Source organism: Scardinius erythrophthalmus (genome assembly GCF_964197995.2).
Source record: "Scardinius erythrophthalmus genome assembly, chromosome: 6".
Classification (NCBI taxonomy): Eukaryota; Metazoa; Chordata; class Actinopteri; order Cypriniformes; family Leuciscidae; genus Scardinius; species Scardinius erythrophthalmus.
In genome coordinates, this window is record NC_138226.1 from 27,528,960 (window position 1) to 27,540,565 (window position 11,606).

General features: G+C 36.3%; 1 protein-coding gene across 2 annotated transcripts in view; it reads right to left on the reverse strand.

Moving 5' to 3' along the window:
• uxs1 (UDP-glucuronate decarboxylase 1) overlaps nucleotides 1-9,921 on the reverse strand; it is an 89,926-nt gene extending 80,005 nt beyond the window's left edge. Inside the window, exons 1-2 of one of the 2 annotated variants that reach the window (XM_081369281.1) lie at nucleotides 9,793-9,918; nucleotides 9,322-9,445 (exon numbers count right to left, since the gene is read on the reverse strand). In XM_081369281.1, the coding sequence (XP_081225407.1) occupies nucleotides 9,322-9,409 (88 nt within the window). In that variant the 5' untranslated portion in view covers nucleotides 9,410-9,445; nucleotides 9,793-9,918. Of the gene's footprint in view, nucleotides 1-9,321 lie in introns of both variants that reach the window. The other variant, XM_081369280.1, reaches the window with a different exon arrangement.
• Between the last annotated feature and the right edge of the window lie 1,685 nt (nucleotides 9,922-11,606).

The following is an 11,606-nucleotide window of genomic DNA, read 5'->3' on the forward strand; positions in this document are numbered from 1 at the left end:
AGTGGGTGGGACAGGAGTGTATGTGTGTTGTGGGGTGGGGGTGGAGATTGCTGGTTATATCAGAAATGTATGATAATAAATGTACAAAAAATAACATTATGATGTCCAGAAATAATTTCAGTAGTACATTGAATTTCATTTATTAACACAGAACCCAAGTGATAGTTTAAATATGTAGATTCACATTAAAGATTTGTTTGTCCTAATGGACTGGTGGTTGAATTTTTAAGTGTGCCAAAGGTTGTGGGTCCTAATCCACCATCGTATAGGGGCCAAGTTCTTCTTTTTTTTTCTCATTAAAACCAAATATGTTCATCAGTGATTAAAAAGAGCAGGGACACGTTTGTGTGTATTTTGTTTGGTGATTCCACCAGAACGAATAGAGCAAATCTCCACAACAGCCTATTATGCTAGATTGAAGAGCTTGTTTGTGAAGCACGAGTGCCAAGAGAACACTGTTGCCTTCTGCCTCTAATAACAGTGGCAACAAGCACTCGTCATGATTTTAAAAACAACACATTCCAGCACCAGTTAGCCTCTTATTTAACATAAATGAATGAATTGCTAATCAACTAGAGGTGTATCTTTTGTATTAGGTGCATCCGTGCAGCCAGATGTTTAAAAAAGTGGTGGGGACAATATCGACCATGGTAAAAAGTGCTGGGGACATGAATATGCTTGCTTATAAATTTGTACAGATACAGATGAAGAGCTCTTCTTAGATCGTACTGTACTTCACTTTATACGGCGCATTTGTGGTGTAAATATATTAAAGCTAGAATTAAAAAGCGTATAGTGATGCATTAAGAATCTTGCTTAAGCTCCTAAGGTGAAGTGCAAGTCAAATATTTGTATAATGTTCCCATGCTGTTAAGGAATTGTATGCACAGTTTCATATGTGATTAATTGATTAAAAAATCCAATAATAATAATGGTTTTAAATGATCTTATATTTAGTGATACAAGGTATTTCTCCTGTTTTTGAAAAAAAATAGTTGCTTGTAAATATATAATATTGTAAATATTTTTTTTTAATAATAAGAAAAACAACACAAAATTTATTTCATAGGGCTCTAACTTCACATTTAAAGTTATACATATACAGCCAGAATGACGATGTGGCCAAACCGGTAATTTACTGCAGATTGAAGCTGGCACAAAAGTCAGGCTGTTTTTGAGAGGATTATCCCATAAAGGGCATCGAATCCTTTAGAGATGTGGAGCATGGACAGGGGAAAGACAGGGATGGCATCAGCAGGTTAGGAAAAAGACAAAACCTAAATAAGAGTGACCCAAACAAACAGATTTTAGTGAAAATAAATCCCTGTAAATCCCCTAAATGGCTCTAACAAATGGGACAAAAAACATCTTAATGCAATCTTAATAACAAACTAATTTTGAAAGGAACTGCATCATATGCAATTCCATAACTAGGTCGAATCCCCTGTATTCCTTACCAGCCAGGAAACTAGGTTACGGTTTCTTGTAGGAATTTGAATGTAATGACAACTCAGATGGGCTTTTTTGATGTCAATGAAAACTCTAAAAGTCAGGTGTTCTGGGGCTGTAGCAAAGACTGTGTTCATTTAGCATGGAGGAGATGAATGGATTGCATTAGTGAAGAGGAAATTGTCAGAAGGGAAAAATGTGCGAGTATTACCAATAGTGGTGCGTGATGTCCCTTATGTCTCTCAGGATCTAAGCACATTGCACAGGCAAAGTAAAGGGAATGTTAGAAGGAAAGGAAATCGTTATTTTTCTAGTGAAAAAGCTAAGCCTCTATGGTCTTATAAACACAAAGTTCTGTGGCCTTCTGGTGACTTTCTGCTCTATGGTGCAGAATGTTTAAAGATATGTGTCCTGGTTGTGAGTGCTCATGCTGTGCGCACTGCTGTGCTTTACTAAGAGATAGCCAGAGCACTGACCATTAGCCGATTGATTTTCTCTGATCCTGTCTCCTGCTTTAATCTCCATCTCTGGGGCTTTGGACACAACCAACACTTCACAGCATTGACCCCATAAAGCCTCATGGAAACCTCAGCTGGTCACTGGTCTCCTTCTTTGTCATACATTGATCTTTCTCAGGATTAACATGCAAATCATTAGTGGGTGACTGAAAGATAAATCTTATAAAATTACTTCTTCTAAAAAAAAAAGCACCATTACAAAGACTGTGATTTAATTAAATAAATATGAGCTGCATGTTTGCGAATTATATGTTTGTGAAAATGGGGGCACCTTGATGTATTTAAAAAAATATAACCCTATGACAACAAACTCACAAAAATCTTACCACTATAGACTGCTAACAACTATCATGAACAAAGCAAATAGGCCTATGTTGTTTTGATTTAAAAAAAGATCTTTTTTTACAGAGCTATTGGTCGTGATATATGATGTCATGCTCTGCAGCGTCTTTTCATGAATTCAACTAACAAAAAGTAATACAATTTTAAAAACATACAATACAATATACTCGACTTTAGTGCAAAAATATCGTTCTATTAATTCAGCCAAGTCACGCCGTGACGTATCTATCTACCTGTCACACGTCTTCACAGGTAGATTGTGGTCTGACGCATACGCATGCGTATGAATGGAAGTCAATGGAACGAAAAGTGTAGTCTGACCGGCCCTTTAACACATAACGTCATAGTTCCTTTTTTTATCCAGTCTTCTTTGCATTTTCAGTCTACATCATTGTCTTCTGTGTATCAGAATAACACATTGAGTCATTGCGTTCATGATCAGATGTAGGCCGACGGCTGTATCAGTGTCCTCAGGGCTCCAGACTGCGACCAAATGGTCGCATTTTGCGACCAAAATTTGAGAGTGTGCGACTAAATTTTACATCCAGTCGCACATGTGCGACCAGTAAATTTCATCTCGTTCATAGTGGGCGACAACCGACGTCGCGTCTGCGATGCTTTGTTTACGACATCACAACAATTATTTTTTTTAACGGTCCTCCATGAAGGGTTCCGAGTGAATGAGTGTGTGTGTGTGTGTGTGCGCGCGCGCGCGCGCAAGTGAGTGAGTGAGTGAGCGAGCGAGCGAGAGAGAGTGAGAGAGTGTGTGCGTGCGTGTGTACATGTGCGAGTGAATATGTGTGTGAGACGGCTCGAGATGACTGGTCGTAAAGCAATGTGTAGTCTGACAATGTTTCTTGTCCAGGACATGACAAGATTTTTAGGAGTCGAGACTCGAAATCGTGTAATCTGATACATTGACTATAGTAACAGACAAAAAAATTGCGTATTCTGAACCAGACATAACTATAACTATGGTATACTGTGGTTATGAAAGTAGCCTACACATCTTTTTACAGCACTTCAAAACTATATCCTATTAAAATATATATATATTTTTTTTATGTGTCGACCAAAACATTTTTGTTCATCCTTTAAAGATTGTCTCTATTTATAAAACTGAAAGTTTCAAGAAGTAGGAAAACTCACACTTATTTTTTTTTAAAAAAAGAAGACTAAATTACCATTGTAAACAGCTGCTGAGGGTGCTTATTGGCTATTTTCACTCCCTAATATCTATTTTGTCACTCATTTTGCTTTTGAAATAATATTAAGACATTATGAAGGATAATAATTAAATTTAACTTTATCTATACACCTCAAATTTAGCTCAGTGCTTTGTCATCCCACAGTGCTACCAAATACTTTCTGTAGAACTTAGAGCCGCGGCCCTCAGATGTTAGTCTGGAGCCCTGTGATCTTAAAATAAAACTGCACCATAATTTCTGTACGCTTAATCTATTTATTATCAAAGCATTTGTCTGTAATAGTTATTTATGGGGAAAATGTGAAGGTGTGCCCCTAAATTTTCTGCTTGCGCTCCTAAAATTTTAAGTCAGGGGCTACAGCGCTCCTAATAAAAAAAGTTAGTCTGGAGCCCTGGTCCTTTTTTCCACCAACATTGACCGCCACCAGCGGCCGAAAAAATATATTTAAACTTCTCATAAAGGTCTTTAATGTCGTATTTTGCACCATTGCTGTCAAACAAACAAAAATCGAAAGAGCGATTAGGCTTTATGTCCTTATCAGAAGACTTGCACTGTCTAAATACCCACACTTGCGGTCTTGGCCACTTGAGAGCGAGTGCACGCGACAGGAAGGAAGTGTGCAAGACTGTCCCATGTCTTAAAAATGCCAAAATACAGCGCCCTTAATGCACACTAAACCCACCCTGTCTTGTACTTCGGAGCCAATTCATTAGCCAAATTATCAAAAAAAATTTTTTATAAATGATCTGAATAGCAGTACATATCCCCCGTGGCATTGAAAATGGTATTGAATATCGATATTTTTCAATGTATCATATCGAAGTAGGACATTCCAGTATCGTAACAACACTAGTGAGAAGATAGAAAAGGGGCTTTAACTTAAGTGGCTCAAAGTACACTAACATGGTTTAGCCTATGCAGTGCACAACATAATAATACATTTATACAGGCCAATGATGGCTACATAATACTCTCTCTGATTTAATTCATAAAGAGAGCTTATCACACACTGAAATGTTCCAATCTCATTTTTCATGTATTATGCTTGTCCTCCAACCAAAGCTAATAAAGTCGGTCAGATTCTTCATCTAATTGTGTGTCTGCTAGACGAAGGTCATTGGAATAATTGGGAAATGTTTTTATTGGATTATTATTGGTGTTGTGACCCATGGAAGATTATCTGCAACTTGCCCTAGAGCTGTCACAACAAAGTTGACCATTTCATATCACAGATCCAAAAATAGGTTAACAACAGCAACAACCCTCTCTAACTCTAAGGGAGACAAACACACAAACTCAACAGCACACTTTATCTACACAGTTTAGATATAATTAATGAGCTTGACTAAATGAGTTCAATGTCCTCAGTGATAAAAAAGAAAAAAAAAGAAAAGAGGAATGAGAAGCAAATGGGTTACATTTAAATGCTGTAAAGCAGTTGCAGACATATCGATACATGCAAAGCCTGATGCAAAGTCCAAGAACATGTAATTATGACACTGCCAAAACAGTAACAGCTGCTAAAAAACTCCCAGCTAGCCAGCACTTTAATATTGGTCAGCCCATTTACCAACACAGATATGAGGGTCAAACAGAGAGAGAGAGAGAAAGAAAGAAATAGAAAGAGTTAACAAAAATGATCATGATTATTCATGTTGTTGATGCGAACAAGGAAGACTGCAGCAGGGTTATTATAGTAAGGTAATACTAAAACCATAAAAATAATTTCCATTATTTGAAATTAAATATAACTGAAATAAATTATAAACTTGATTTATTCCAAATAGTTGGCAATTAGATGGGCTATTTTCTCAACTTATATATTTTTTTTACTTGATGTTGATGTATTGCAATTAGGCTAACTAAATTTGAAATAAGTAAGGAATAATTGACGACAGGCCGTTGAATTATTAGAAAAATAATGCACACCCGAGGTGGTAATGCGGTCACGACGCGAAGCGGAGTGGCCGTTACACCTCGGTGTGCAGAGCCGGATTAACGCAAAGGCAAACTAGGCACGTGCCTAGGGCCCGATTGGCGGGATGGGGCCCAGACAGAGGGACAAAAAAAAAAAATAATAATATAATGTAAAAATATCCTATCTACAATTTATTTCAATATTTATTAATTAACTAAAAATAGTGACGATGTTTATCTTCACCATAGACTGTTACATTACTGCAGTTAAACCAATTAATGTGTCCGTTACAAAGCGGGTGCCGGCTTCTGAAAGTATGTGTAACGAACGCATCCATCAGGTGCTGCGAGGCAAAAGCCTAAGCACACAAAGAAGCACAGCTCAAAATGCAGGTGTGTGAGTTGTCGTCATCTATTTTGGAGTGATTGCAATGTATTCTAAATATAAACTTGTCCTGTAGATCAGCGTCATTTCTGTAAAAATCATTCACCGCTTTATTACGAGTTTAAAAGAGCGCGAGCGTCATTAACGTGCCCAGACGCGACGCTTTGAATTTGCGCGTACAATGAATGAATAACATCGCGTCGGGAGCTGACTAGTAAAAAAGCTACAAAATTAAAAGACAAGGCGTCTGTATTCTAAGTTAAAAAGCCAACACACTACAACATTTTTAAATGTTTCAAATAAAGGATCTCATGGGTCTATCTTCTAAATTCTGCTGATGATTAGATTATACCCTGACATTACGCCAATAATATCAGTTTATACATTTTCTTCTGCTCAGTAGCGATCGTGTCTTTCTCTTCCACTTGATTTGTGTATAGCATATTTAAAGTAGCAATGCGATATAAAAGCACTTATGCTCATTTACTGAAGTGGGATTCTGGAACTGTGAATAAATTGAATAAAACAGCAAAATAACAACAACAACAATAACATCTTCATTAAACAAAAAAGAGATTACCTTAGATAAAGTTTGATTAATATGTACATACAGTAGGCTACCGGTAAAAGTCTGGACCCATTACTATTTTTAATGTTTTTTGAAAGAAGTTTATTATAATGCTCTACAAGCCTGCATTTATTTGATCAAAAATACAGAAAAAAAACAGGAATATTCAGCAAGGATGTGTTAAATATATAAAAAATGATAGTGAAGACTTTTTTAAAACAACTTTTTAATAATCAAAAATCCTGAAAAAAAGTATCACAGATTATAAAATAAATATTAAGCACCCTTTCTAACATTTGATAATAAATCAGAATGATCACTTGACACTAAATTCAGCTTTGCATCACAGAAATATAAAGTATAGTAAAATAGAAAACCATTATTTAAAATTTTAATAATATTTCACTATATTATTTTTCTGTATTTTTGATCAAATAAATCCAGGCTTGATGAGCATAAGAGACTTCTTTCAAAAACATTAAAAATAGTAATGTGTCCAAACTTATGTACTGTGTAAGTAAAAATATACTGCTTTTAAAATTAAATGTTGTATAAATAAAAAGGTTAGGAATCATATTTGTTTCAAGTGTTTTTTTTATTGGGGGTGGGGGGCCTCCAACATGAATTTTGCCTAGGGCCTCCTAATGTCTAGAACCGGCTCTGTCGGTGTGCATTATTTTTCTAATAATTCAACGGCCTGAAGTCAATTATTCCGCTTATACTACAGTTACCACACCTCGAAACATTGTTCAGATTATGTATTTCGAGACGTTTGTAAAGTTGTTGTCATTAAAACGCTCTTGTATGTAGGACTAATTTCTTACGCATCTAAACCAATGCCTCCGTTGCTAATTCCAAAACGTCATTTTAGAGTTAGTAACGGAGGTTTGAGCCACTGATAGCAGACTCATGCTGGGGACACACGACTAGCTGACACATTCTCTGACTGTTTTCATCGACCGCAGCATATTTTAAACACCGACTCTGAACACAGACTGAACGCGCTGAACACGCGTTTGGTCATGATCAGTCATAAGTATCAAATTACATTCATAACCGGCCTTAAAGTGTGTCCCCGGCTTTATGCAGTTATTAATGCAGTTATTAGAGAGAGATGTTGCAATAATGAGACAGAAAAGCATGTGCGTCAATATTATTATTTATTTATTAATTCAATTCGTTATAATTAATTTGTTCATTCTTTTTTATATTATTGACAGATGACAGACTAGCCAAATAAATGAAACACAAAGCCATTTTAACAAGTAGGCCTATCAATAATTATTTATTTGTTATATATTATCTGCAATAAAAATCCGTGCTGCAGGACTATCCATTTATTTAGCCTATATTCAGTTTAATTTTCTACTGATTATAGATAGCCTGGGCCTATATACTTTATTTATTAAAATTAAACTGCATGTTTCCATTGATTGTGAAGCTAGACATTGAAAATTGCAGATCAAGCGCATGGGGCTGCATGTTTTTTCTTGTTATGAATTGTATCCTATTTTCCGTTATTACAGTTGACTACGCGAAGTGATATGGAACTGTAATGCGGTCAAGACCTGCCTGGAACTACTTTAGCTGTGCGTTTCCCTGAAAATAATGCACACCTTAGAACGTTCTTCAACCAATCAGATTCAAGCATTCAACAGCCCTGTAGTATAAATATTAATAAAACACTTTTTTTAAACTAGCCTAATAAAAATGGCAATAGCCTACACAACAAAATTACTAAACCTTTAACGAAATTAAAATGCAAACAGATATAAAAAATTTATTTAGAATCTTAATAAAAACACAACAATGTACACTAAAATAACACTGGCTGCACTCAAAAACTAAATAATTTTAAGAAGGAAATACATTGTTTTATAATTTTAAAGGCCTGGCGATCACAATTTTAAAATTAAAGGTGCTCTAAGCGATGTCACACGTTTTTTAGGCCAAAACATTTTTTGTCACATACAGCAAACATCTCCTCACTATCACATAGCTGCCTGTCTCCTGAACACACTGTAAAAAAAACGCGATCTCTGTAGACAGCCCAGGCTCCACAAACGGCAAGAAAAACAAACTGGCCCAGCCTGGACCACGAAACATAATAAACAGTGTTCCAGCCAATAACCGACAAGAATGATTTGGGGGTGGGGGTTGGGGGGTTAGTGTGTGTGCACATGAAGGGGGTGTGGGGAGTGGAGGAGAGAGAAGCATGAAGAGGGAAGTTAGCTAGAGGAGAAATGTCCTAGACAACAACAACGACTAACGTTAAAAATGTATATTCTTGAGAATTTTGATATGGCCGACACACGACCAAAGAGACGACGTTCTGATGAACAAATAACAAAGAAGAGGGAAAAGGAGAAAGAATGCGCAAAGTCCCGAATTTACATCGGAAAAGCATTCAAAAGGTGGCGAGAACTCCGCCGGCAGAAGGGCTTCCAATCCGAAATTGAGGAGGAGGAGGAGTGAGGGTCGAGCTAGCCTCCTTATTACTTTGAACGTCAACAAGAAGTGCCTTCACCCAACATCGCTTAGAGCACCTTTAATTGATTTGATTGACTTTGGGAACCTTGCAAACTAACGTTACCACATTATTTTTTGTTTGTTTGTGGTGGGGTAATACAAGTATGTACCTTAGGAATACCATGACATGTCTGACATGTACCAAGGTCTTCTATGAAGTGCCATTAAAATACCATGCTTCAGTTGGGCCAATGGGCTGAAATATGGTACTCAAAACTATTTGGGAGGGAGGCGAAATATACATTTCCTTAACTTTCCATTATTAAAGTACATTATTTAGGAAATATTTCCAAGCTTCCCATTATCGTAGAAACAAAGTAACGTTAGAGCAGACAGACAGCCAGCCAGTACGTAGGCTATATGTTTCATCTCATGTCAGTGTGTCAGTTATTGTAATGTACTCACAGGCGATGTAAGCAATGAGAGCGAGGGCGATCAGGATCTTCATCATTCTTCTGTTAATGACTGTGATCATCCAGCTCATCCGCATCATCCTCCAGCACACACGGCATTGAGCTCTTCCTCACATCTATCACATACTCATATACTTTACATGAGATTCAAGCCTGATGCTTTCAAATAAACAGCAGCTGCACAAAGCTAAATAGGCTAAGTTATTCTCAAAACAATTTCCGCGTCAAAACAAAATATCAAAGTAAGTTAGTCCAGCGTGTTTATATTCAACAGTGGATTTTAGTTTATCGCTTAAAGAAAGTAAAACGGCATCCTGGTTAACAGTTATTTCTCTTAGGTCAGTTAGCAATGTACGTTAGCGTCATGACTGTGGACCTGTAGCTAGAGATGCTAACTAACTATTGTAATATCATGCAGTATAACTGGTTTCTGTTTAAATCCTATCGCTAATCCAATGCTTACTTTTTATCGATAATTTAATGTCATTTATCAAGAGTCCCGCGGTGTATATATTTAGCGATAGAGCGATAAAACGTCTCCACATCAAATGTTCAGAGCAGGATAACATTAGCGATGCTTTCTGCTGTCGATTAACCAGCCTGCCGCGATAGCAAGTAAGTAAAACTATTTTGTTTTCTACTCAAATAGATGCATATGTCTGACGAGCTCGTGTAAACATTTTTTTTCTTTTATTTCTGGTATGCGTAAATATAAAAAGACGTAGGCTTTATCATTATGCTTTCTTGTGCGTTGTCAGGGGAAAGCAATCGAGCACAAATTTGTTCACCATGAGAACAGTAGCCCATTCATGAATAACATGAGTGGAGCGATGGTAAAAATTTCAGTGATTTTCCACGTTGACTCATACCCTTGTGCTTCATTTGACTATTTGTTGGTCTTTGTACTGCCCTAAGAGAAAAACAACACAATGTTTACTTTTTTTCCCCTGCACAATTTCCAAAGGCTAATTGCATAAATATTGCATAGGCAAAAATAGTTATGTGTCAGTTCTCAACTGAAAACTTCTGGATCCAGATTTTACATTGGGAATCGAATGTCTTTAAAAATAAAACACTGACATGTATTGAAATCACCATGAACAACAATATACAAAGTAATTGAATAAAAAAAAAGTTTGTAAAATTTGTAAAAGTGTGATTTTCCAGCCAGACACAGTGCTAAAAATGAATTGAAAACGGGAATGTTTGTAACATGGGGAGGGCTGTGACACCACCAATAAGGGAAATATGATTCCTCTGATCATTTCAGTTTACACACTTCCTCACAGATCCTATCTGAATTGTTGTCAAGGCTTTGTACATGCAGATTTTATAAAGAAGAAAAAAAGAGATTTTTAGGTAAGAATGTTTTTTTCTTTTTTTACTAAAACTGTATTTAGTTTAGTACTTAAACACTTTCTCAGGCAAAATGTGATGCATTTTTAAACAGTTAATTTCAGCTAATATAGCTAGCTAAATAATGGATGAATGGGGTGGGGTAGGTTGTAACACAACCATCCCGCTAGCGCTACATGCAGTTTTTTTGTCTAATTGTTACAACTTACCCCAGCATGTGTTACAACGTATGGTGGGTACTTTGTATAAAAGTTTGAGCACTTTAGCTAAAAAATTCAGTGAGTTAGGCTACAGATGCTGAAGCAAAAAGTGTTACAACCCTGTCTGCCCTACACTCACCTAAAGGATTATTAGGAACACCATACTAATACTGTGTTTTGACCCCCTTTCGCCTTCAGAACTGTCTTAATTCTACATGGCATTGATTCAGGCATGGCATTGACATGGCATTGATTCAGAATTGACATTTCTTTAGGTTTTTTTTTTTTTTCTTTTTTTTTCTTGCGATCGTGCTTGGAATCATATGTATGGAATTTGCCCACATCCACAATCACTTGCATTTTTGAACATGGAAGAACGTCACAACCCAACAACATTTGTATTTATACAGTACTTTTAGTTTTGTAGAAATGTGTAAAACTAAAAATTCACAGTTGCTTGTCATGGCAGAGCAATAGGAAGATCTGTAAGAATGAGTAGTGGTGGTGTTAGGGGAAGCCACAATAAAGTGTGTAAAAATGAACAAGCAGTTGTGAATTTTCAGTTTACATGTAACACATTTCTACAAAAATAAATGTATAATTACAAATGAAGGTTTTCTTCTGTGCATTACAGTATTTACTTTACCTAGTAAATATTTACCTATTTTTGAAATGTGTATTTAAAAAGCTCCGTGTGTAAGAAGTGTGACTGTAGTAAGCA